The 25,331-nt window shown below is 52.9% G+C and overlaps 4 protein-coding genes and 1 long non-coding RNA gene across 10 annotated transcripts in view; 2 read left to right on the top strand and 3 right to left on the bottom strand.

Annotated features, from left to right (window-relative positions):
* LOC141935998 (uncharacterized) overlaps positions 1 to 25,110 on the bottom strand; it is a 37,983-nt gene extending 12,873 nt beyond the window's left edge. Inside the window, exons 1-2 of one of the 4 annotated variants that reach the window (XM_074852726.1) lie at positions 20,112 to 25,110; positions 18,263 to 18,339 (exon numbers count right to left, since the gene is read on the bottom strand). In XM_074852726.1, coding sequence (XP_074708827.1) covers positions 23,288 to 24,625 — 1,338 coding nt within the window. In that variant the 5' untranslated portion in view covers positions 24,626 to 25,110 and the 3' untranslated portion in view covers positions 18,263 to 18,339; positions 20,112 to 23,287. Of the gene's footprint in view, positions 1 to 18,262; positions 18,340 to 19,002 lie in introns of those variants that run through there. The other 3 variants (XM_074852725.1, XM_074852723.1, XM_074852724.1) reach the window with 3 other exon arrangements.
* Positions 1 to 25,331, top strand: part of LOC141936005 (uncharacterized) — a 136,662-nt gene that overhangs the window by 23,213 nt on the left and 88,118 nt on the right. The window lies entirely within an intron of this gene.
* LOC141935999 (kinesin-like protein KIF20B) overlaps positions 1 to 25,331 on the bottom strand; it is a 195,723-nt gene that overhangs the window by 136,512 nt on the left and 33,880 nt on the right. The window lies entirely within an intron of this gene.
* On the top strand, positions 2,448 to 5,648 carry LOC141936000 (THAP domain-containing protein 8-like). Of its 2 annotated transcripts, XM_074852732.1 has the most exons (5): positions 2,448 to 2,613; positions 3,303 to 3,489; positions 3,973 to 4,452; positions 4,583 to 4,729; positions 4,809 to 5,648. In XM_074852732.1, the coding sequence occupies exons 1-4, from the start codon at positions 2,531 to 2,533 to the stop codon at positions 4,724 to 4,726; spliced, it is 894 nt and encodes a 297-aa protein (XP_074708833.1). In that variant the 5' UTR covers positions 2,448 to 2,530; the 3' UTR covers positions 4,727 to 4,729; positions 4,809 to 5,648. The 2 variants fall into 2 exon arrangements, with proteins under 2 accessions (XP_074708833.1, XP_074708832.1); XM_074852731.1 differs by having other exon boundaries at positions 4,583 to 5,648.
* LOC141935953 (uncharacterized) lies at positions 6,839 to 9,049 on the bottom strand. The gene is made up of 5 exons (XM_074852640.1): positions 8,864 to 9,049; positions 8,572 to 8,644; positions 8,367 to 8,498; positions 8,208 to 8,270; positions 6,839 to 8,110 (listed from the first exon to the last, which is right to left on the bottom strand). The coding sequence occupies exons 1-5, from the start codon at positions 8,875 to 8,877 to the stop codon at positions 7,418 to 7,420; spliced, it is 975 nt and encodes a 324-aa protein (XP_074708741.1). The 5' UTR covers positions 8,878 to 9,049; the 3' UTR covers positions 6,839 to 7,417.

Below are 25,331 nucleotides of genomic sequence, written 5' to 3'. Positions count from 1 at the left end.
GGAGTAATCTTGCCTTGACAGGCAAAATAGGGGTGTTGAGTGTCTACAAATTGGTGGCACCCACCTCGCCGGTGACAATGAGCTTCCCGTCGGGTGAGAATGCCAACGCGCTCAGGGTTTTCCTGGGAAATAGCAGGTTTTCTTTAAAAACTGGGCTGGTCTGGAGGGAAAACTAAGGTTTTATTGGGAGGGGAAACACAAGCGTTGCTCCTGAAACCCGGTGTATGGCACAGCCTGCGTTTGGTGGGTACCTGGAGGGGTTTGGGGGGTACCTGGAGATGCTCAGGAGGTGTTGGGGGGTACCTGGAGGTATTTGGGGGGTCCCTGGAGGTATTTGGGGGGTAACTGAGGGTGTTCAGGGGGTTTTTGGGGGGTATCTGGAGGTGCTTGGGGTTCCTGGAGGTGTTTGGGAGGTACCTGAGGGCATTCAGGGGGTATTTGGAGGGTACCTGGAGGTGTTTGGCGTTCCTGGAGGTGTTTGGGGGGTATTTGGGGGGTATCTGTAGGTGTTTGTGGGTACCTGAGAGTGTTTAGGGGGTATTTGGGGGGTATCTGAAATCTGTTTGGGGTTCCTGGAGGTGTTTGGGGAGTAACTGGAGGTGTTCAGGAGGTATTTGGGGGGTCCCTGGAGGTATTGAGGGGCTCCCCGAGGTGTTTGGGGGTACCTGGAGGTGTTCAGGATGTGTCTCTGTGTGTTCTCCCGGGGATTCAGGATGACGATGACGCACCTGGATAGGAAGGGGGGAGGTTTTTCCCCAGCTGGGATCCTGGGGGGGAACGGAGGGGTCCCGGGGGGGGGGGGGGTCTTGATACAGGGAAATGATTACTTGGTTTAAGACTTATTTGCTTATTTACTTACTTCTAGCAAGTTATAGTATTACTTATAGTATTTTTGAATATTGCTAAGAATCCTGCTTGCCCAGACTGTTCTGTGGAATTTTACCAAGGACTGCTGTGTCCATCAAAACAAAGCAGTTTGCTGTGAAAATCTACCAAGAGCTGCAGTGTTCAGCAAAATACCTTGGTTTTGTCCTTGAGGAACAGGTGTGCTCTAACTAGTTGGGGCTCGGTAATGAGTAAAGATAGCCATGTACGGACAGTAGAAGTTCCATTGGTTCTCTTAGATAAGATAGGATGAGTAAACCAGCTGAAAAACATTTTTGTTATTCAAGAAATTGGCTAAGAGAATCTGAGCATGCTCAGGGGAAAAAACAAGGTGAGAAAGACTACGAGCCTTCCTCCCAAAGACCCCAGAAGACGACCACCAGGAGGCAATGGGCAGGTGCAAAGAGAACATAAACTGCTGACCCCAGCCTCTAGAGCTAACCCAGCCTCACTCATGCATATGGATGTTTGTGTTATGTAATCAATGAATATGTATATCCACACTCGATGAGTTTTTGGTAAAATGTGCTGTGGGTGTGCAAGCTTTGTGGAGAAATCCCCTTGCACCCCGGCCGGAGTAAACATACCTGCTGTATAACTCTATTCGATTTGTAGAGTCTGTTTTTCGCAGTCAGTCTCACCCGGCGGGGTAGGCGACCAGCCCCGTGGCCGGGTCGCAGGCCAAGCCGTTACTGGTCTGGGCGGTGACTCCCAGCACCTTCTCCAGCGTCACCTGGGGGAGAGAACGAGGGGACCCCCGGGCTGGAGGAGGCGGGGGGCAGATGGGGGCGGGGGGGAGGCCCCGGATGGGGCCCCGAGCCCGCACGGGTGGCCCTGGGGCAGCACCCGAGGGCCTCTCTGTGTCCCACCCTGCGTGTGTCCCCCCCATCCCCGTGGGGGCCCTCTCTCACCCTCACGGGGAGGCCCCGCCCTTCTCCCGCCCCCCCGGCCAACGGCCGCCCGCCCCGCGCGCCCCTCACCGCCTCTTCCGGGCCTTGGTACCGCGATCGCCGCCCCAGGCTGAAGATCGGAGGCGAGCCGGGCCCGGTGCCGGTGCCGGTGCCGCCGTGAGCCCCGCCGCCCGCCGCCGCCATGGCTCCGGGCTGCCGCCGCTCGCTCCTGCTCCGAACTGCGCGCGGAAAGCCGGCGTCCCGTCCCTATTGGCCACCGCCCACGCCGCTCACCGCCCGCCTCCCCCGCCTCGCCCAATGGCAGCGCGGCGCCGCGCGGCTAGGCTCCGCCCCGCGCATTCTTGTCACTCCACGCCGCGCTCGGCCAATAGCGGCCCGCCGGCCGGCGCTGACCCCGCCCCCTCGCTCCCGTATGTCCGCGGGTTCGAGCCCCGCGGGCCCGGCCCAACCGGCCCGGCCGTGGCCGCCGGAGGTAATTGGGTCACGGCGGGAGGCGAAGGCGGTTCTTAACGGTTGCGAGAACCGTCCCGGGAGAATGGGGCCGGCCCGGCTCTGGGGAGCCCCGCGGGGGTCCCCCCGCTCCTGCCCCGGCGTGGAGGCCGCGGCGCCTCCCGCTTCCTCAGTGCACATGCGTGGCCGCGGGGAAGGCAGTGGGGGGGCGCCACGCATTGCCATCGTGACGTACGTGCGTGCTGACGTAACACGGCGCAGCGTCACGTGAGCCGGCAGCGGCCATGCCCAAGTACTGCCGCGCCCCGCACTGCTCCAACGCGGCGGGACAGACCCGGCCGCCCGGCCGCCGCCTCAGCTTCTACAAGTCGGTACCGGGGAGCCCGGGCGGGGCGAGGAGGGGCGGGGGGGTGGCCTCTGCTCTGAGCCACGCCCACGGGGGAGGGGCCTGGGCAGGGGCTGGGCCGAGGCTTGAGTTTGAGCCTGAGTCGGAGTGGGCCTGGGCCAGAGTGTGAGCCTGAGTGGGGTCTGGGTCTGGGCTTGAGCCTGAACCTGAGTGGGGCCTGGGCAGGGTCTGGGCTTAGGCCTGAGTTTGAGCCTGAGCCTGAATGGGGCCAGGGCAGGGTCTGGGTCTGAGCTTGAGCCTGAACTTGAGTGGGGCCTGGACCTGGATATAAACCTGAGTGGGCTCTGGACCTAGGCTTGAGCCTGAGCCTTGAACCTGAGTGGGGCCTGGGCAGGGTCTGGTCCTCGGCCTGAGCTTTAGCCTGAGCCTGAACCTGAGTGTGCTGGGACCTGAGCCTGAACCTGAACCTCAGTGGGCCGTGGGTGGGGTCTGGGCCTTGCCCTGAGCCTGAGCCAAAACTTGAACCTCAGTGGGGCCTGTGGAAGGGCCAAGTGAGCTCTTTGAGGAGGGGCGGGAAGCCCCCAGGGTGTGTGTGGTGATGGTGGTGGGGAAAAGACCCTGCCGTGGGGCAGCCTAAACCGGGGCCCTTTGGGTCTCTTGGAGACTGGGGATGTGGGGATCCCCCCCCAAACACCCCGTTCGCCCCCCAGGTTCCCGCTGCACGACGCGCCGCGGTTGCGCCGGTGGCTGGCACAGATGCGCCGGGAGAACTGGCTGCCCACCCGCCACCAGCACCTCTGCAGCGACCACTTCGAGCCCTCCTGCTTCCAGTACCGCTGGGGCGTGCGCTACCTGCGGCCCGACGCTGTCCCCACCATCTTCCCCTGCAGCCCCACGGTGAGACCCTGCTCCCTGGAAGCATCTAGAACAGTCTAGAACCCCCTCTAAAGGTTCTAGAACCATCTAGGAGCTCCCCCAGAAGGGGCTGGGAGAGGGAAAGGTCCCTTAGAAGCATTTCGGGGATCCATTGGGAGCGTCTTGGGGGTCCCCAGGAGGTTCTGGGCGACTCTAGAAGGTTCTGGAGGAATCTAGAAGGTTCTGGAAGGCCCCTCAGAAGGAGTGTGAAGCTCTTTGAGGGGTGGTGGGTTGTCCCGGAGGGATCTGGAAGCTCCACAGAGGGTCCTCGAGGTGTGTCCCCGCCGTGATTTCGAAGCTCCCCGGAAGGGTCTGGAGCGGTGGTGTGTCACCTCAGGGTGGCTTTTGTCCCCAAAATGTGTGTTTTGGGGGAGAAACCTGCGTTGCTGCTCATCCCCTGCTCTGCCTTATTGCTGCCAGAATGTCCAGAAATTAGAATTTGTTTTGTTTTGTTTTTTTTGACAGAAACAGGAGAAACTCAGCACCCAGCCTAAGCAGCCCCTCAGCGGTGCGGAGCCAGTGCTGCCGGCCCAACCCCTCGTCCCCAAATCCACCAGCCCAGAACCGGGTGTGACAAAACCTGGGGACAACCCCGAGGTGGTCCCTGGCCACACCATCATCACCCAGGTGCCCCCCCAACCTCCCGCCACGCCGGCGCTGCCGTATTTTGAAGCCGTGGCCGCTCCTGAAACGGTCGTTTCGTCGGCTTTAACTGTGCCCATCGTTTCCACCGTCCCCATCGTGTCCCGAGCGGCCCCAGCGCCGTTGTCGCCGCCAGATGAGCTGAGCACCGAGGAGCTGGTGGCCGTGGCCATGGTGCTGCAGCGGAAGGTGAAGGTGCTGCAGCAGCGGCGGCGGCGGCACCGCGCTCGGCTGGCGGCCATGGAGGGGCTGGTGGAGCAGCTGCGCCGCGACAGCCTCGTCTCTGAGGAGCGGCTCAAGCTGGTGGGTGCCGCCGGGTGATGCCGCCGGGTGATGGCGGCGGGTGACGGCGGCGGTGCAGCCGCGGGGATGTTTCAGATACCGCCGGGGCAGGGATGTCCCTGTGTCACCTCTGTCCCCTGTGTCCTTCCAGGCGTGTTTGCAGCCGGTGACACCAGATCCCGCCAGCGCCGTCACCATCATCTGCCAGGAGGAAGAGGAGGAGGAGGAGGAGGAAGAGGCGGCATTGGTCTACACGGGGACAAGCTGCGGCCTCGGCCTGGCCGGGCCGTTGTAAAAGGCACAAGCTTTAGAAAACTCTTTTCTCTTAGGATGTTATTAATAGCAGGAATAATTAATAAACAGATACTGTTTTATAGAGCACAGGTGCTCTAGGAACAATCCTGAAGATAAGTAACCACGACGGCCGAAGACTGCAGCAGTGAGCGGTGGTGTCCGAAGGGGAATTGGAACGGCACGGTCAGAACCAGCTGAAACTGTGGAATACAATGGACTTTTGAAATGGGTGATGAATTGAGAGCTGGAAGTGCCTGGAAACTCCCCAGAGACTCTTTGTATTGTATGTTATGTCGTACACAGAGAGGGCGCTTTTTGTGAGCTGTGGCCACTCCCTGAGGTGCTGGCCCAGCTCTGAGTTGTTAATAAAGCCAGCCCAGAGGTACCTGCAGTCTGGGGAAATCTTTTAACACCCAGGGACCTGCCAGAGCCCCCCCATGAAGGTCCCTGTTGACCCCCAGGGACCTGCCAGAGCCCCCCAGCACCCAATGAAGGTCCCTGTTGACCCCCAGGGATCTGCCTGAGCCCCCCAGCACCCCATGGAGGTCCCTGTTTGTGGGAGGCATCGGCCTGTCAGCCTTGCACAGCCTCTGAGAAACAGCCAGGCTTTGATGAAAAACAGGCCTTGGGAGAAAGATAAGAGACTGCTGAGCTATGCCAAGGTGGCAGGGGAAAACAACAGACAGCTGCAACGCTGAACTGTGGAAAAGTACTGAACTGTGAGAAGTTACCGCCGCGTGAACAGCGCGTGAACAAGAAGTTGATTGGTCTGCACAGCGCGTGTCAGAGGGGTGTTATGCTGATAGGAGAAAAGGTTGATAGCTGTCTAATTGCTGATTTGCTAATTATGAAGTAAGAGCTTTGGCGAGAGCATAAGTATGTACTATTGGAAGAATAAACGGCTTTGCTTGTTATAACTCTCATAGAGTTGTGCGGGTCCAGTATCCTCCCACAACACCTGTTGCCTGCCAGGAACCTTCCTGAGCCCCCCAGCACCCCATAAAGGGACCTTCTGCCCCACATTGAACGTCCCAACGCCGTCCAGGACCCCACAAATGTCTCTGCTGCACCCTGGGGACCCACAGGACCTTTTTCAGGAGGAGGGGGACAGCCGGTGACACCGGGGACATGGCAGGGGCTCAGCGTCTCCCCCAGGCCAGCGTGTGGAGGCGGTGGGCAGCATCCCGCAGCCGCCCACGGTGCTCGAGGCGGCAGTGCAGCCCAGGGGGGATGGACGCCAGCCCCCCCCGCAGCACCCAGCGGCAATGGTCCCCGTTGAGTCATTGTCCCCACCATGCAGCACCCCCCAGGCACACAGGTGTGCTCCATTTCCAACCCCAGAGCCCCCCCTCAGCCCCTGCCCTGCCCCCCCCCCCATCCTCAGGATCCCCCCTCAGCCCCAGAGCCCCCCCCTCAGCCCCTGCCCCGGCCCCCCCCGCACCTTGAGGCGCCCCAGGAGCTCCCCGCACTTGCTGAGGTCGGGGCTCTGGCGGCTCCACTCGCTCTGGAGCTGCTCGTACATCCCCGTGACACCCCATACGGCCCCCCCAGCACAATGCACCCCCCCGTATGGCCCCATGGCACAACATCCGGCCCCACGGCACCCGTACGGCCTCCTGCCATGGGGCCATCGTGGCCATGGCGTGGCGGGTCTGTGGGTGACGTGGGTGCCAGGGGACGGTGGGACCGTGGGTGCTGTGGGTGCTGATGTAGATGCCAGGGGACCGTGGGACTGTGGGGGCCATGGGACCACAGTTCTGCGGTGCTGTGGGGCCGTGGGTGCTGTGGGACCGTGCAGTCCATGGGTGCTGTGGGACTGTGGGTCAATGGATTTGTGGGTGCTGTGGGTCCATGGGTGCCGTGTGTCCCTGTGGCCGTGTGTCCCCGTGTCCATGTGTCCCCGTGGCGGCGCGGGGGGCACAGACTGACACCACACGTGGCCGTTTCCCGGGGGGTTTCTTTGGGGCCGGCACCCGCACCAACAGCAACAGCCCCCATGTCCCCCCCTCCCCGTGTCCCCCCCCCACCTCCCCAGGAGGGATGAGCCGCTACAAAATTGGGGTTAGAAAGAGAGACACCCCCACCCCCTCCCCGGGGTGGCTTTAAAAAACACTCGTGGTAAGGCCCCCCTGGACCCCACTGTGGGGGGTCTCGGCGGGGTCCCTGAGGTGGCCATAGGGGTCCCTGGGGTCCCCCTGGGGTGCAGGGGAGCGGCTGTGGCTTGCACACGTGTGTGCCCCCCCCCCGACACTTCCCCCCCCCCGTGGGTACAGGGAGGACACAGGGGGACTGGGGGGGTCCCTAAGGGAGCGTGGGAACCCTCGGGGGACAAGGGGGGGGTGACAGGAGCACCCTAAGGGGACATGGGGGTGTCAGAAGGATCCCAAGGGGACATGGGGGGATGCCAGGAGCACCCTGAGGGGACATGAAGACCCTCGGGGGACATGGGGGTGTCAAGAGCACCCCAAGGGGAAATGGGGACCGTTGGGGGACAAGGGGGTGTCAAGAGGACCTTTGGGGGACATGGGGGAATGCAAGGAGCACCCTGAGGGGACATGGAGATCCTCAGGGGACATGGGGGTGTCAGGAGGACCCCAAGGGGACATGGGGACCGTTGGGGGACAAGGGGGTGGCAGGAGGACCCCAAGGGGACCTGGGCACCCTTGGGGGCCAGGAGGAAGGTGGGGGGGGGTCACTGCACCACGGTGACACCTACCCACTTATCCAGATCGACGCCCTGGGGTGGGCGGGGGGAGAGAAGAAGGGGGGTCAGCGGGGGTTGGGAGCCCTTTAGGACCCCCCAAACCCCCTCCCGGGGCCCCCCAAACCCCCCCGGGGACCCCCAAACCCACCTCGGCGCCGGTCTCGGAGCTGTTGGCCAACATCTCCTGCAGCGCCCGCACCGAGAGCGACTGCTCCGGCACGAAGCAGCAGACGGCCAGGTCGGGGGGGACATGCAGGGGGGGGGGTGGACACGGGGAAAGGGACGGGGATGTGAGGATGGGGACACGGGGACATGGGAACATGGGGACGGGGACACGGGGACAAGAACGGGGATGTGGAGACACGGGGACACGGGGACAGGAACGGGGACAGAGAGGGGGACAGGGACACATTTAGGGATGGGGCTGTGGGGACAGGAGGGGGACAAGGCTGCTAGAGAGCGGGGGGGGGGGGTGGGACGGGACAGAACTGGGACGCCGCGGCCAAGAGCTGGCGCTGGGGACAGGACAAAGGGGGGGGGGGCTCCGTGTCCCCCCCCGCGTTTGGGGGTCCCCAGGTGTCCCCGGGGGGGGGGCTCACGCTGAGCATCTTGGCGGCGCTGGGTCGTTTCTTGGGGTTCTTGGTGAGCGTCACCTTGACGAAGTTGTGGAAGGGGGGGGATCTGGGAGAGGGGTGGGGAGCTGAGGGCCCCCCCACTTCACAGGGGGGGGCCCTAATGTCGCCCCCCAAATCCCCCCCCCAAAATCCCCCCCCCTCACCACTTGATCTTGTCCTTCAGTTTGGGGGGTTGGTACCCGCTCTTGGACATGAGGAACAGCACCCTGGGGAGGGGAGGGAGGAGAGAGGGGGGGGCTTGTCAGGGGGACCCCCCTCCCCACTTCTGGGTGCTGGGGGGGTGTGGGGGGGTCCCCGCTTACCGCAGGGGGTGCACGTCGAACATGGGGGGCTGCAGCTCGGCCAGCTCGACGGCGGTGATCCCCACCGACCAGACGTCGCAGAGCTCGTTGTACCCCCCTTTCAGCTCCACCGCTGCCACTTCGGGGGCCATCCTGGGGGGGACACACAAGGTTCGACCTCCCCAAACCCTCAAGACCCCCCCCAAAATCTTGCCCCCCCCCTCACCAATACGGGGTGCCGATGAAGGACATGCGCCGGGCGAAGGTCGCGCTGATCTGCGCCGCGATCCCGAAATCGGCTGGAGGGGGGGGGGTGTGGGGGGGTGTGAGGGAATTGGGGGGCCCTCAGACCGCCCTCCAGAGCCTAGACCCCCCCCAGCCCCCCCCCAAAAAGGGAGGGGACTCAGGTATCTGAGCTCCAGCACACATACCCCAGTGCCCCCCCACAGCCCCCCACCGCCCATAGCCCCCCCTGTTCCCCCCCTCGCCCCCCCCCCCCCCCCCTCACCCAGCTTCACCTCCCCGCTGTCATTGATGAGGATATTGGCTCCCTGCGGTGACGAGATGGGGGTCGGCGGGGGTGTGGGGCGGGCCGGGGTGTCCGGCGGTGTCCCCGGCCCCCCCGCTCTGCCCGCCGTGCCTGGTCGCGGCCAGAAAACCCCCCCAAGCCCTGCTTGCCTCGCCGTGGCAGCGGCTGCTGGGCACGTCAGGACTGAATTCCAGCGCGGTGCCGTCCGGGCTTAGACCGGGTTTAGCGCGGCACACACGAGGGACTGGCTGGGGACGCCCCGGATTTCCCGGGGCTCGGCCCCGCCCCTCGCTCAGTGACGGTCCTGCAGAACCGGCTCGAGGCTTTGAAACAAGGATCAGCGCTTTTAGGGGGAGAAGAACACGGGGCTTCTCCTTCCCTCCAGCTGCGCGAGAGCAGAATTCCCTTTTCCCAAACGGACCGTGTTTAGGCACGGACGGACCAGTCTCCGTTTGCTTTCCTGGGACCCCGCGACGCGTCTCGCATCTCTCGTCAGGCGGAGCTGAAACAGAGGGGGGGCGGGGGGAGATGGAAACACAACGGCGAGTTTAACTAAAGACACCTGGCGAGTTAAATAGGCGCCGAGAAGCGGCCCCCACCCCGGGTATTTACGGCCCCTGCGACGGACCCGCTGTTGTTTTATTCCCCCGCGATGTGCCGGGAGCAGCAGCAGCGTTTGGGGTGCGGGATCTCTGCGGGGAGGGCTGGGCTGGCGGGGGAAGGCGCCAGCAGCCTGCGGCCCCCCCGGCTGGGGATGGTCCCGGCTCTGCGGGGAGCTGAGGGCAGCCGGCGCCGAGCACCCTCTGCCCGCGGCGCGGCCGAGGCGCGGGGGTTCATTAGCCCCGCCCGGGGGTGTCGGGCTCCGTTTCGGCCCCGGAGAAGGGCCCCGGGCGGCTCCGATGGTCCTTTTTCAGCTGAATGAAGAAGGTTTTCTGGAGGGACCCCGGGGGCGCACGGGGGAGCGGCGAGGCCGCTGTAGGGCGGGGAGTGCCGGTGCCGGGGGGGCGCGCTCGGGCTCTGGGCGGCAGCAGGACGGACAAACCGCTCCCGCGGGCCCCCCCGCGCCGTCCTGCCATGGTCCACCCGCACATCCCCAAAACTGGCCGTGGAGCCCCGAAATGCTGCCGAATCCCCAGTGCGATGGTGTGACAGGCCCTGGGAGCGCAGAGCCGGACTGTGCTGCGTAACGCAGCGCTGCCGTAGCCAGGTAGGACTTGCTCCTCTGTGTAAAAACAGACAAGTAGAAATAGCAGAACTAGTATTTCCTGCTGCCAGAGACTGCAAATGCCGCAGAACAGATCTTGTAGTAGAGGGTCCTAAGTCGCCTTCTGTTCAGCAGCGTTTGTCTTCTTCCACAGCCGTCATTCTGGAGGGTCCCGTATATCAAGGGGAAAATCAGCTCCACAACCGGCTCCTATTTCAGCCCAATCAGCAAGCTGATGTGAGTGAGGGAATGGAAGACTCACAGAAAGAAACTACTTTAGAAAAGGGAAGAATCTGTTTCAGCATTACCCAGGACACAACCCCACGTTAGTCAGGCTCGGAGGGGATGCACAGCGAGGCCAAACGCAATGACAGCAGTGACTGGCTTTGCTAAACCTGTGTTTACAGCACGCTCTTGCGGAGCACCGAGGCGCACCTTCCCCTGGAAGCAGTGTCAGGACAGCCGTGGGGCGCGTCGCTAGAACCGGGGTGAAACATTCCCCCGGGGAGACAGGGCATTCCTCTCGCCCTTGCTGCGGCCAGCGAGCTGCCCGGCACAGCCCGGCGAGCAGCCACCGGCGCTGCGCATCCCGCTGCCCCGGCCCGGGACCAGCTGTCCCGCGCGAAGGCGTCTGGGCGGCGGCGAGCAGCGCTGAGCCCGCTGTCCCTCCCAAGGCTCGGCAGCCCGGCTTGGCCCCTCTCCGGCACCCCCCGCTCGCCGGGCACGGCCTCCCTCGCCCCTGGGCGCTCAAAAAGGCAGCACGCTCTTCTGGGGCGAGGAGCCCCAAAGGCTGCCCGAGGGTGAAGCGGGGCCGTAAGGGAACAAACCTACGCCTGTTGCCAGCCATGGGGGGGGACAAGTCCTGGCCTAGAAGCTGTAACCCTGCCGCAAAGCAGAAAAGCAGAAAAGAAACGTAGCACGACGCAGAGGATTGTTGGGTAGTCCGGCTGCTCTTCCTCCACCTTGATGCGGTTCATGGCTTACCCCACTGGGATGCACCAGAGACGCAGCCAACGATAACCTCGAATTCTTCAGATGGCCAACGACAGCATCGAGGAAGAAACGCTGCGGGGAGAGCACTTAGCTCTACACAGGGCAGCAGGCGGTGAGGAAGGGACCTCGTCTGCCAGTTTGGCAAGCGTATCGGTGAGCTCTGCGTCCACTCAAGAAGTGTTCCCACAGACCAGACCAGTCACCGTCCTACCGCAGGGATGAGTCCCAGCCAGTGCTCTGCCTGTTCCAGAAGACTCACTTGTGGTTAGACGGGCACTGCACACTTGATCCTCCCAAGTATCTGCTGCACCAATCATCGCTCTAAACTTGCCTTCACTACTCATTCACGGTGGGAAGGAGTCCTTCATTACAACACCACCTTCTTTGGTCTTTAGATGCAACAGCTGTCTGGTCAGACTCCACTCTTCCTGTATGTACCATCTGGCCATGCAGCTCATGGCTGAATAGCACATTCATAGCTTCTGGCACTGAACAGAATCTGTGTGTTCTCCTCTCGCCCCTCTGCAGAGATTGAGCTGCCCGAGACACTTGCTACGGGATCCTGCATATCCCGTTTAACACCAACAGTCAGACGTGAAGCAGCATCACGTGTCCTGGCCTGTTCCTTCGTGAGAACGTGGGCCATGATCAGTATGAAACACTCCCCAAAACACTGGCATGAACTGCAGATACACCAACTGGAATGCAGCGGAGACAGGATAAATGGGATTTCCAGTTCTGAACCCTCTGTGATTTTGTCTTACGAGAAAACACAGGTTCCCAAAATAACAGTGCAAAGGAGCCATGGAAACAGCAACAATCACTGCAGAGGATGAACAGTAAAAGACGACCGAGAGGGGCCACATCTCCTACTCTGCTTGCAGCCATGCGGGCGGCAAAACCAAACAGACCTCGATGACAGCACAGCTACTGCCGTGGCGGGCACAGGGCAGGCAGGCTTTCGGGGGGTGGCTTTCTGCTTGCCAAAGTCATGGACTCCAGCCCAACGGGGCTCCGCGTACTGGGAGCCGCTCGGGGGTCAGGAGCAGGGCAATACCAGGGCGGCAGTTTCGGAGCCCTCTGGCACAGCGTGCTGAGCACGGGCCCACCGGACGCTTCGTTTTGTAAACCTGCCCCTCGATGCCCTCAGGGGCTGGTTGCTGATGATCTAAATGTTTGGGTGTTTGTAACACAGCAGTAGAAGAGCATCAGTATTCTAGTCTGTATAACCCTGATGGCGAGTCAGTGCTCCACTGAATTCCAAGTTTTCCTCCATCCCCTTAGACCCTCTCTCCCTGAGAGTGAGAGAAACAATTTTCCTCAGGCCCCAGCACCGACATTCAGGTGGTGCTAAGGAACAGCAAAACATCAGATGGTGAAGTGCTGCTTTCTGTCAAGCTTTTTCCAGGTACCCAGCCAGAGCTGACTCATTTTTGGATGCTCGTTTGCACAGATTCAAACAATCAGGTGCCTTTAAAATCTCCAGGGATTCCCTCTGTCACTCTCTTCCCCTTCTTGCAATCCCAAGCCGAAGCAACGACCAGAAGATTAACATTAGATCACCGGTAAAAAAAATTCATCTTCCGTCAGACTTTTGTTGTGGAGCACAAAGAGTACTGAGAGCATCGCAGAGAGAGTGCGATGGCTCTTGGGCCCTGAAGGGGACAAGCACTTGCGTGCAGAGCAGCGAGGTGAACAAGACTACAGTACGTGCAACCAGGAAATGGGAGCTGGTTAATGTGCTGCTTAAGGAATCCATGTCCTCTGTTACTTTTTTTTTTTTCACATACGCTCAGTGAAACACTTCCTTGCTGCCCTTCAAGAGCAGAGACACGGCAGCCAGGGGTGCTGCTGACGGCAGCAGGAGCAGGACTAGACCCAGAGCCCAGCAGTTACAGCCAAGGTACCGCAGCACAGTGCGTTTTCCTCAAGCCACAATGCGTTCACGGGTCAAAGCTCCATTTAAATCCTGACCAGTGTCCCTTCACGTGGGAACAGACGAGTTAATCTCGGAAAACTGCTCGGAGCAAGCGGGTGGACGAAGGGAGCTGTGTTAGACTCCCACGACATTTCCCCTCTCTTGACGGCCTTCAAGCACTGACCCCAGGGAAGGCAGCGATCTGGGCAGAAACACGCGCTGCCGAGGCACTTCACTCTCCTCCAGAGCAACATCACTCTGGCACCAGGTAAAATTCCCCCCCTGAGTTCTATGAGCGTCCGTCAAGAGTTTACGTAGCCATAGCTGTGTAAAAATGCTAAACGCAAAGAGGAGTAAGATTCCCTATTTCTACTTCAAACACTACACTGAACACCCGCAGCCTCCACACTTCCAGAAGAAATGTATTCTATTGCAGAGCATTACAGTAGCACCAACTGTAAATCCCGATTCCCTACTTGTAGACACACGCAAACATTTTGGCAACTGTAGCCTGTGGGCAGCGCACCGGGGTCTTGTTTCTGGAGGATGGCTGCGGTGTTCAGATCTGCTAGGAATGAATCTCCTTTTTTCACCAGCTCCCTTTCCAACCTGTCCACTTAGGAAACAAAACATCTCCGGCTGGGCAGTCCCAAACGTGCTCGGTTTTGAACAGACATTTTCCTTTTAATTCACACGTTGAACATTGTATCAACATGCAAAATCATAAATCTTGACCAATCACACTCTAAAATAAGCTCATATTTAAAACAAAATATAAACTGCCAGTTGCCTAACAGCTATGTCTCCTGCCAAGGTCTGGTAAGAGTTTTGCCCCGGGACTTGTGCAGCTGATGAATAACACTCCTGGACCGGCACAGCACAGGTATGTTGCTTTCCAGTAGCAGCTTATTCCCAGCTCAGTGTTTGTTCGAGCTTTGGCAGTATTTCAGGCCAAGCTGTTCCTGGTTTTCATGTAGTGTCTGGCAAAAATAAGACCTGTAGATCAAACTAAACGTTGCCGCCTCGTTTATGTATCGCTTTACCTCGTTTGCATCTTGTGAAGTTTGTCTGGCTTCACGAAGTCCTGGATCCGCCTTTTACAAGCTGGGTGGGAAGGCTGAGCTGTTAACTGTTCTGACCCCAAAGTGCTGGTGTCCTTCAGGTTCTTTGCTGGGGGGAACAAAAATATTACGGCTGCTTAACAGGCAAGGCTTTTTCGGAGCAAAAGGGCTTTGAACCAGCCCTGCTCTGTCTGCTGCTTTAATGAACACCGGGTGTTCCCCGTCAGTGTTTAGAGACAAAATGTGTCTGCATGGCTGTAGCACAGACATGGGAATGTAGTATTAGAGACCATTGACTCATCCTGGCCAAAGCTTCAAAACTGCAGGAGGCCACGTGGTAGGTGTCCAGCTGCTGGGGTGCTTGCTGCCACAGTCTGGGAGTCTACCAGCCCAGGGAGCTGCTGTCGTAGTCTGCGAGCCCAAGGAGTTAAACTTAATCCAGAGCAAAAGCTGCCAAGCCACGTCTGTAACATCACAGGAAAAAGCAACTGGAGAGTGAAGGGCAGACAAAATATACTAATGTTTTGAAATAAAATGCACTTTTTAAAGATTATTTTGAAATCTACCTGTCTACTATCAACACTGGATCAATTTACTTCCATTTCCTATAGCAAATTTTCACTGCCCAGATTCTGAGATGCACAAAAATCATTAAATTTTGGATGAATAAATGAATTGCTGATCTGTAAAACAACTGAAAAAATCACTAAAAAGCAGTTCTTTAACTTGCACTCTGGCATGAGGTCTTCTCATTTTCTGGTGTCCCCTTAAGAGCTAAAAGTATCTGCTAGTCTTCAGAATTTTTCTGGACTCTGTCACGTATTCAGCTACTTTGTGTTACACTTATAATACCAATTATTTATCAGGTCCTGCGGAGATAACCATGAAGTTTGGGTTACTCTTGCAATGAACTTTTATTCTAAATGGCCGCTATAATGGGATGATGGAGAAGCGGATGCAGAACAATATGATTGTTTGGTGTGGGGTTTTTTTTTAATTCTCTCTTCCTTGTCAGACACGGGTTTTAGCAAGGTTGTGGTATATGTGTAAGGGTTTTTCCCTGGTAAACAGTTGCTTTGCATTGGAAGAAGAATGGCTGGTCTCGTTTCATCATGATGTGAACCCCACTGCAGAGCCTCTCCCAGCTATCAGGAACTTGCTGTGTAAATTTTGAGTAGGATAAAGAAAGCTTTCTCCTTAGAGAAACTGCAGCTCTCAGTTTCAGATTGACTTGTCTTGTATGAGAGACTTCAGAAGCTTTATGGCATGTGATCAGAAAGCAAAAAAAGGGCTGTATTTTATCTCGCAGGATGGAACCGAATTTGGATAAGGAGGACTTTTTCAGACCATCCTGTATTGCTGGTGCTGAGCCACTTCAGAGAACGGCACCAGGAAGCGTGGAAGATTTTAAAACAGATCTCTCTCCTGATGTGTCTTTGGTTTCTTCAAGCTCAAACACGAGGCAGGTAAGAAAGCTTTAATGTTTGCATTGTTTGGATATTTTTTAATGAGCTTAGTCTTTTCATCAGTAAGAATAATCAGAATTTTACAGAGAAGAGGAAAAGCATCTTCAGTGTGTTTTTAATTTGGAGGAGATAGATAGGATTGGAGTGAGTTGTGTGGCACTGCACTGATACTTGATTGGGAGCATCAGCCTTCTGTGAATGAGGCTAATTGCCAGCTTGGAGCAGCTTAATCATAGAATGGTTACAAATATCCTAAACTGCCAGGTGACAGTCACTGCCAGAGTTTACATAAACATAGAGTGTATTGCTTTGTAAGGCTGTAATAATTTCAGCCAGGTGTGTGTGACTTCTTTTTTTCCTCCAAGTATCTAGAGGGAGGAGGGGGGAGTTAAGAAAATGTGTTCTAGATGTCAGAATGGGAAAAGTGTGTAAGTCCAGACTCATATTTGGGGTTTTTATCATTATTGTAAAGGTCATATACATCTTATATGCCTTGTCTTCAAATAAGGAATAGTATTTGAGTCTGTTTCAGTTATTACAGGCAGAGCATAAATAATTAAAACATATTTGAGTCCTTCCAAGTATTTCTGTCTTGTCTCAGGTTTCTGAGTTGATCAGTAATATCCTAGGAGACCTTGTCTCCTGATGTGCTGTTTCTGTACTGTTAAAGCTCAATATCCTTTCTGGTCAGAAGGTGTCATTCCTTAATTATTTTTCAAAGCATTTTAACAAATAAGGTGATTTGATTTACGCGGGAACAATTTCTCCTACAATGAAATGGCAGTTCTAGAGGCTGTAATGCTGATTTTATACTCAGAAGTAGTAGAGGGACAATGAGTCTTGTGCCGTGTGAAGTTGATCTTTATTGCAGCGACATTGTCTTCTAAGTGATCTTCTGTTGGGTAGATCAGAACTAAAGCCCACTGCCAGTGTTTTCAGTCAGCATTAATCTGGGGCGATGATGGGGTGCTCTGTCCTAATAAAGAACAGGTAAATAACAGAACCCAACATTCCCAAAGTGTACAGTCCCCCACGCCTGACTAGTTTGGGCTGTATTGTGTGGGTTTTCAAGAATTTTTCATTCGTGTCTTTTCAGACTCCGGGGACTTTTTCATGGTTTCTGTTTTTCTAGGACTTAACGATGTGATCAGAACTGTCAGGGCAGAATGTTGCCTGCGGGGTGCCGTGGTTTCCTCTCCTGTTATTCCCAGTATTGCCAGCACAGCCTTTCCTTTCTGGCAGTACATGGCAGTCTGTGTTCAGTCCATGGCAAGGGACTGCAGTGCAGGATGCAACAGCTTCTTGGGGCTGTTCGTTGTTTGCCAGTGACTGTTACCTTGTTCGTGGGAGGTTGAATTACAAGCGGCATTACAATAAACAAGAAGTTATGAGTAGATGAGGAGAAACCAATGTAATCCAGCTGTCCTTTAACTTAATATGTTCCTTGGTTCCTAGCTGGGTGTTTGAGTGCAACCAGGTGTTACAGAGGCTCTGCCTTGGGCAGCGCAGCGAGCGCTGTGACTGCTGACAGCCCAATACTTGGCCAAGCGAAGGAGGTAGAGGAGCACTTCTTTCTGTGCTGATGGGTCCATGCACCTTTAGAGAGCTCAGGGCTCTCCCTTTTCCAGTGGGAAGCAACTCTCTGTATTTCAGTATGGATGTGTCTGTGCTGCCAGATGAGCAGCAAAGTGAGCAATATTGCTGATGGTCTGTGGATTTCTGCCTTGTGGCTGAATATTGATAGGATGTAAACACGGAGCTTTTTTCTCTAGCTTGGGCACCTGATCATTTATCCTCTGGGGTTACTGGTGCTTAGTAAGGACGGAATGCAAATAGTCTCGCCACCTGCGGGGATGCTGGTAGCTCTGCTCCTTTGGACAATTTACTCTCTGTCAGGATACTTGAAAGAAATGAGTGATTTTGAGGTTGTTCCCCTCTTCCAGTCTGTGCAAATAACCTCAAAGGAAGCAAAAGTGGCTTTGGAACAGCAGAGCTCCAAAGCTGTTGGACTTGTAAAGATTTGAATTCAGACAGGTTTCTGCTGGGCTTTATTCTTAAAGAGATCCCTGTTGAGCAGTCCAGAAATCCACTTCAGTGCCTGGAATTCTAAAGCTGTTCAGTCCAATGAGAGTTACGGGGATTGGATTTTGTGTAAGCATACCTTTTTCCTGGTGTCTTTAGTTCTGAAATGAATGCAAGAATGTGAGAAAACTGAGCATAGGCTAGGAATTGGAACTAGAAAGGATCGCAGTGCATTTTTTATTTGTAGTGGAAAGAATTAAGCCTCTCCCTAGTGGTATGCTGGGTTATAATCCAGTGGTGTGGCTGTTGTGGGCTGGAATCTGTCCGTTCCCGTGGTTTTTATCCGAGTTAGTTAACTGGAATTCTCCAGTGTGGAAGGCAGGTGGCAGCAGAATTCTTCACGACTTCACCCCAAAAGCACAGGCGTATGTTCTATCTAGCTCTAGCAGTCTCTAAGGGCTTCAGAAAAACCATCATGTATGTGTCCCTGTAGTTTTGCCACTAAATTCATAAGCTGAAGTATTGTTCTTATAGCAACAGTTTTCGAAGTTGGCACCTACTTCAGCAGAGAGAGGTTTGGGTGGGTGTTTTATGTGTGTAAAGCTTAAACCTGGAAGGTTTGGTTACACACGAATTTAACTATTTCAGGAATCGCTCTATGGAATCCCAGCTTTATATGACATATGCTCTTGACAAAACATTAAAAACCCAACCCAAATCTCACCTGGTTTTTAATCCATGTTTCTTCTCTTAAGCATACTGGTTTTGGTAGACGAGTTGCACTTCTTTGCAGTTCTGTGCCTAAAAAACCCAAACAACCAAAACTGAGAGTGGGAATGGAGTGTGTGTGCATTAACCTCTGTCTGTAGGGATTTGTTTTACTTCTTTTTTTTTAAAGAGTTCAGCAGAAGGAAGTTTTCCTTCTCTTCCTAAAACCTAGGCTTTATTTCAACTGTGATACAGCCTGTTCACTTAATTTCTTAAGTGAACAAGTGTTCTACATTTCCCTCTGTTTCTGAGAGGTGACCTAGGAAGCCCTAAGATACGGAATCCTGAATTAGCAAAACACCAATAAGAAAAAATTTCCAGACTCTCTAGATTCACCAGGTTAAGAATAATGTGTAAACTACACCTGGAGTTCCCCAAACCATCCTGAGGATAGACTGGGGGAGTGCTGTGCTCAGAGACCTCTAGGGAAGTGCAACAGGTCTGTCTTGGAAGTGCCAGTAGAGGATTAAAAAGTACTGAAGACTTTATTCTTTGTTTTCTGGGTAGGTTTTAGCTATGGACACATCTGTTCTTGTCCAGGACCAGTCGTTTGGCCAGAAATCAGCAACAACATCCTCACTACTTAGTCACACTAAAATGCCCATCTCAAGGAAAAGAGTTACTGCCCCATGGGACAGGAGCTTAGAAGATGTTGTTTTGCTGATCAGGGATATCAATTAAACTCAGACACCAGAGTGAAAAGAGCAGGCGTATTTACTAGAAATAACTAAATAATATAACAGAATAATACAGAAAACATACAGTAAGAAAAGACAGAGCAGCGCGCTTAAACAAATAGGAAAATCCAGGGTAATGCATCAAATCATTACTACCTGAGAGAGAGAGTAGTGGTTAAGAAAGACCCATCACCACTTGCATACGTTACCATCATCCAGCCCCGCAGGCGCTGGGCAGCCCCGGTTACAGCGAGGATTTGGAGAACCTTTCCCTGCAAGTGGGAAATCCTACGCGGGGCGTCCACCCGTAGGTGAGGCTTCCAAAGTCGCTGTGAGCGGGCCCAGCCTTATATACCTGAAATCAGTAAGCCAGAAGAGCTGGCACCTTTGTTTTGAGCGGAAATATCTGGAGTCAGTCTCACGTTAGATTTTCCCAGAGCCTGGCCAGGGCTCAGGGAAAAAACTAAGGGATTTTTCCCAGCTTATCTAGGTGATTTATGAGCAAGGTCACACACCGGGTCACAGGGCCAGACAACTGTCTCTGTGGCCCTGTTACCTTGTTTACACACACAAAGAAGGATACATGTTTTGTGATGTTTAAGTCACATTTTCTATACATATCTCACTACTGACTACATACGGAGTTAGTAATTTCGGTTCAAGACTTATTGTTCAGGTTTCAATATTCCCACCTGTTACATCCGGACAGGTGGTTTGTTATAATTTTAGTACAATACCTATTGATACAACGTTTGTCAATTATAAAACATACAGGATTCATCTATAGGTCAACTCTGGCTTGGGATTATTGTCCAAGCCTGAGCACTTCATTCGGTCCTTTGACCTATAGGTGAATCATGGCTCTCAGACCATCTCTATGGTTAGTGACATTAGTTTCCGTTCATCAGTTGATGATGTTTTGTCAGGCGTGTCCCGATCCAATATCAGGGAGGGTTCTTAAACGATCTCAGTAGTGATCTTAAGACACAAAGGAGGTTAGATACCATGCAGCCTTGTAAACTCTATTTCCTGTAACAAGCAATAATAGCGACAGGACAGAGGGAAGAAGAAAGAAAAAGTCAGAATACCTAAGCAAGCAAACAGAAGAGATGCAGCAAAATCAGTTACCACCACGAATCCAGTGATGTCCTGTTGGCTTAGTCAGCTCCGAGCCCTGAGACAGGAGTACGCAGTCTTTTTATTGTCCAAGTCCCCACAATTTCTCCAAAGAGTCCGCCCATTTCCACGGAGCTCATTGTCATACGTGCCGCCCCGTGCTCCTCCAGGTGCGCATGTCCAGGTGTTCTCAGTGGTCGTGCTGGAGGAGGGGTGTCGGCCTGTGGCGTCTTCAGCTTCCGCACGCCTTCCTCACCCTGATTTCTTCTCCACCTGGCTCGTGCGCAAGCGCAGCTTGGCAGGCGCTGCCAAGGATGATGTCGTTCTGGCTTCAGGCAGATATAGTGGTTTCTTCGGGGACAATTCATCTCCTTCAGAGCGTACTCCTTCACAGGACAGGTTGTTGAGGCCAGGTAGTGGTAGTGGTGCAGCAGCAATGTCGAGGCAACACAGTCTCTCACACTGCCCCATGGCTTGACATTGCTGTCCTCGCGGTGGCACAGAGGATAGAGATATAAAGAGAGAGAGAAAGAAAGGACAGAAATAGCGTGCAACATGACAACTAACGATATTTCTGGCTAATATATAACTAATAACATCTTTAACAGATATATAAATTTTCCGTTAATAAACATATAACTAAACAATATCTTTAACAAATACGAACATCTTCAGTTAACAAGCATACAGCTAACAACATCTCTAACAAACATGTCACGCTTAAAATTAACTAACTCTACAAAACCAAAACATTCTACAAACCGATTTTAAGGTTGCAAGGAATCAGTAGAAGAACACAACGGCAGTTTACATGATTGACATTCACAGGGACAAAAAAGATGTATTATAAGAACAAATAAGTGATTATCAAGGCTAAGGCTATAAAGTGAATTGAAATTATTACTAACATATTATCCATTATTTTTCCGTGGTTCTGGTAATACATCACTGAGTGTTTGTGGCTCTGGTAGCCCACGCAGTCTGTTGCCCTGCTCTGCCGAAGTTGGGGTCAGCATACGCAGCAGGAAAATCACTTTCCACGCCCCTTTATCCTAAAGCGCATGTGTCATCTGGGCCTAGAAACTTCTATCCCAGATTTAAACAAAGGTAAATGAGCGATAACACTACAAATAACAAATAAAACAATATTAACACTGACAATGGTTAACAACATCCTAACCAAACATATAATAAAGGTAACAGTAACAATAACAATGTCAATTAACAATATTTTAACCAAACATATTTAATCAAAATGTGTCCTAGGTTGGGCCTAAGGATGTGCTCCTGGTCCTTGGGGACTGGGGGAAGAAGGTGGTTGTCTGCATGAACAAGTACAATTACAGGATGTTTTACATGGACACTTATAAGACCAACACATACATATCACAAGGGAAAATATTCTGGTTGTTGCTGTCAATTGTGGAGCTGAAGATGGTCTGGCTGCTGGAGCTGGGGTCTGCCTTTGCAGCAGGAAAATGAATTTCCATGCCCCCAGCCCAGAGTGCATGTGTGGTTTAGGCCTTGATACCTCCACCTCGCCTTCATGGGCTCAGTAATGACCTTTTAAAGCCCAGGCCCCGTTAGCAAAGGGACCTTGCCCTGGTTTGGTGTCTGTTGGTTGCTCATAATACTGGTAACAGAATGACTTAAACCCACAAATTCGTTTTCCTCCCATTCTTGGTTAACACTTAGGAAGCCGGTGCTTCCCACAGAGCCAAGGGAGAGGGGAACAGTCACCCAAAGCAATTTTTGCAATGACAGACAATACATCCTAGAAATATTAATAAGACAGTGAATATCAACACTATACAAAAATTTAAATTCACGTAAGGATCCCCCGTCGTGACTCAGGATATCTTTCTCCAGGGGGTTTACCTGCAAGAAAAAGGAAAGAAAAGCTTCTCGGTTCATTTTGAGAACCGGAAGTGGGTTATAATTAGAAAGATGGGATAATCCACCTTGTATTAATTTTGTGCTCCTTTCCATGAGCATCTTTGGCTTTCCAGGTGTACTTGTTTATTGGGGTATCCAATACCAATGGTACTGCTCCCACCGTGGGGAGTTTGACTAAGACAGGTTGTCCTGGAAGAGGAGATGGATTTCTGGGGCGGTCAGGGCCATGTGGGGCTGGCTTGATGCCCGCAATGCCACTGAATTCCCAGGAACTTCACTGTCTCAGACGGTCCTTGGATTTTTGCAGAGTTAATTTCCCAACCCTTCTGTTTCATAGGATCTACCACTAATTCAAGAACTTGTTGTATTTCCTCCTCATCATTTCCTTGAGTCAAAATATCATCTATATAGTGACTTAATTGTGTGTGAGGAGGCAGCTGTATTTCATCTAAGTGTTCAGCTACAATTCTATAACAGATAGTGGGGCTGTGCAACCACCCTTGTGAAAGCAAATGCTTTTCTGCAATTGGGATAGTAAAAAATGCACTAGTTAAATCTGTTACAGCGTACCCAGTTCCTGGATGTTTCTGAACTTCTTCTATTAAAGTGACAGTGTCTGGCACAGCTGCTGCAAGTGGTGCAGTATGTTTGTTTAGATCTCTAAAATCCACTGTCATTCTCTAGGATCCATCACTTTTCTTGACAGGCCACACCGGACTGCCACCTCAAAACTTCTACATCTAATAAATCTCTAATTGTCTGTGATATCTCTTCATGTCCTCCCAGAATTCTATACTGCCTCATCGTAACTAACTTAGTTGCAGCCAGGATCTGCTCAGGAGGCATTTTTTTACTTTGCTGACCGTAACAGGTCTGGTACTAATACAGGGTTTAACTCCAAATTGATACTGACTATCAGAAAGATTTAAAGTTAGTCTTTTTAGAATGTCTATATTAATTTTATATTCAGGAATGGGGACAATCATGACTGAATATAATAATTTTTGGAGGTTTCCTGTTTTCATTTCCATTTGTGTTTGTACAGTTTTAATTTATTTTCCTCCCAGACCTGTAATAATTATAGGTTGTCTTTTAGATTTCCTGGGATTCCCATATATTAAGGAGGTCTCTGCTCCAGTCTCACGAGGACATTTACAGTTTGTGGGGACTGGTTGTTCTAAATAAAAAACAAACAAATAACAACAAAAGGAAAAAAAAACCAAAAAAACTTTAAGTTCTACATGGGGCCATCGGTCCTTTTGCACCCACCGCCCTGGAGCTTGGCTATTAATTCATATGTGTTGATTATAATATTGATTCCCCTCCCTTGCCTCCTGCAAAGGGTACAAGTCAGAAAATGCTGCCCAATCCTCTTTCACCCCCGGAACCAGTGATCCACTCACGGGGGGCCCTCCGTGGGCAGATGGAAGGTCCCGTTGAGGTTCAAGAAGGGGTGCCGTAGGCTGAGTTGTCCCTGGATTCTTAGTTTTAGCACTCTGCACTCTCTTGCTAGGTTTATTCAGCCCTCTCTGTGTATATATTCGCCACGGCTCGTTAGTTGGAACACCATAAATTTTTTCATGAGACATGCTGTCTTTTAACAAAGCCGTAAACATTTCCTTACGAGAAATCCTGTTTTCACTGCCTTTAGGGCTGTCTCGAGTATCTCGATTCCCTGCACTCCCTCGGGGGCCCCACTCTTCAAGGTCACGTAACTGTTGCACTTTTTCAATTCCTTCATCGAGGGGATCCCCCATTTCATTAATGCAAAGGGGCATAATTACATTTTTATATGCCAGTGGAACGGTTTGAATCACTCTGTTTCTCATAGTGCCCGACAAAGGATGCCACACCATAAAGTCAGCGTCTCCTACAAAAACAGCTGCTTTCATCCCTTCCTCTTTCATCCGCTGTCTACAATCTCGCAAAGTATACCACTGCCGGTCAGATGCCGGCCAATCATTCTCTGGAGGATATTTGGTATTACATCCCAGAGCAGCCAGTGCTAACAAATTAATATCCTGATCATTGTTTTGAAATGTATCCTGCACAAAAGCATTTGAACTTAAAATCAAAAACTTTTTAGAATCTCCTGCGTCTAGGGTTACCCCTGCCACTCCCTGATCCTGCAAACGCACCGTCCAAGAGAGCAAGGATTCCCCCGGTCTCTGCTTAAATCTTTCAATTATATCATTTACTTCATACTGTGTATGATCCTCTATCATATCCTTCCTCACAGCTTGCCCACTATTAGGATCTCTACCAGGATCCCACTGCACACCCGCTTCTGCAATCACCGCATGCACTTTCTTACACTTTCTCCTTTTCCTGTACTTACACTGTGCTACTCGCACTGCAGCTTTCTCCGCCACTGTCTGATAAGTATCCAGCTTATCAGCAAACAACTTATTCTGGCATTGCAACATCACTATTTGACTCTGCAAATCACATCTCTGTCGCTCCATCTGGGAGCGCTCTAACAACAGCCTCTCTTCACTCTGGTGCTGTTTTATACATGCAGTTAATGAAATCCACCCTCGTTTACTTGAATTTGTAGTTTCTTTTCCTTTTTCAATAGGTACCTTTTCATACAATTTAAAACATCCAATAGTTACTTTAAATAATGGCATTTTTGTCGGATCCCACTTCTGACCCCAATTTATGTTTTGCTGATCAGGGATATCAATTAAACTCAGACACCAGAGTGAAAAGAGCAGGTGTATTTTACTAGAAATAACTAAATAATATAACAGAATAATACAGAAAACATACAGTAAGAAAAGACAGAGCAGCGCGCTTAAACAAATAGGAAAATCCAGGGTAATGCATCAAATCATTACTACCTGAGAGAGAGAGTAGTGGTTAAGAAAGACCCATCACCACTTGCATACGTTACCATCATCCAGCCCCGCAGGCGCTGGGCAGCCCCGGTTACAGCGAGGATTTGGAGAACCTTTCCCTGCAAGTGGGAAATCCTACGCGGGGCGTCCACCCGTAGGTGAGGCTTCCAAAGTCGCTGTGAGCGGGCCCAGCCTTATATACCTGAAATCAGTAAGCCAGAAGAGCTGGCACCTTTGTTTTGAGCGGAAATATCTGGAGTCAGTCTCACGTTAGATTTTCCCAGAGCCTGGCCAGGGCTCAGGGAAAAAACTAAGGGATTTTTCCCAGCTTATCTAGGTGATTTATGAGCAAGGGCACACACCAGGTCACAGGGCCAGACAACTGTCTCTGTGGCCCTGTTACCTTGTTTACACACACAAAGAAGGATACATGTTTTGTGATGTTTAAGTCACATTTTCTATACATATCTCACTACTGACTACATACGGAGTTAGT

The sequence above is a fragment of the Strix uralensis genome, chromosome 30, assembly GCF_047716275.1.
Source record: "Strix uralensis isolate ZFMK-TIS-50842 chromosome 30, bStrUra1, whole genome shotgun sequence".
NCBI lineage: Eukaryota > Metazoa > Chordata > Aves > Strigiformes > Strigidae > Strix > Strix uralensis.
Note: the sequence above shows the minus strand (reverse complement) of the source record. Positions and strands in the feature narration are given on the sequence as shown.

Bases quoted from the DNA above. Each gene is read 5' to 3' on its own strand.
- LOC141936000 (XM_074852732.1), top strand. From the start codon at position 2,531: ATGCCCAAGTACTGCCGCGCCCCGCACTGCTCCAACGCGGCGGGACAG. The intron at 2,614-3,302 runs GTCGGTACCGGG...TTCGCCCCCCAG, and splicing joins CGCCGCCTCAGCTTCTACAA to GTTCCCGCTGCACGACGCGC. The intron at 4,453-4,582 runs GTGGGTGCCGCC...GTGTCCTTCCAG, and splicing joins CTGAGGAGCGGCTCAAGCTG to GCGTGTTTGCAGCCGGTGAC.
- LOC141935953 (XM_074852640.1), bottom strand. The intron at 8,499-8,571 runs GTGAGGGGGGGG...TGTCCCCCCCAG, and splicing joins TTCATCGGCACCCCGTATTG to GATGGCCCCCGAAGTGGCAG. The intron at 8,271-8,366 runs GTAAGCGGGGAC...TCCCCTCCCCAG, and splicing joins TTCGACGTGCACCCCCTGCG to GGTGCTGTTCCTCATGTCCA.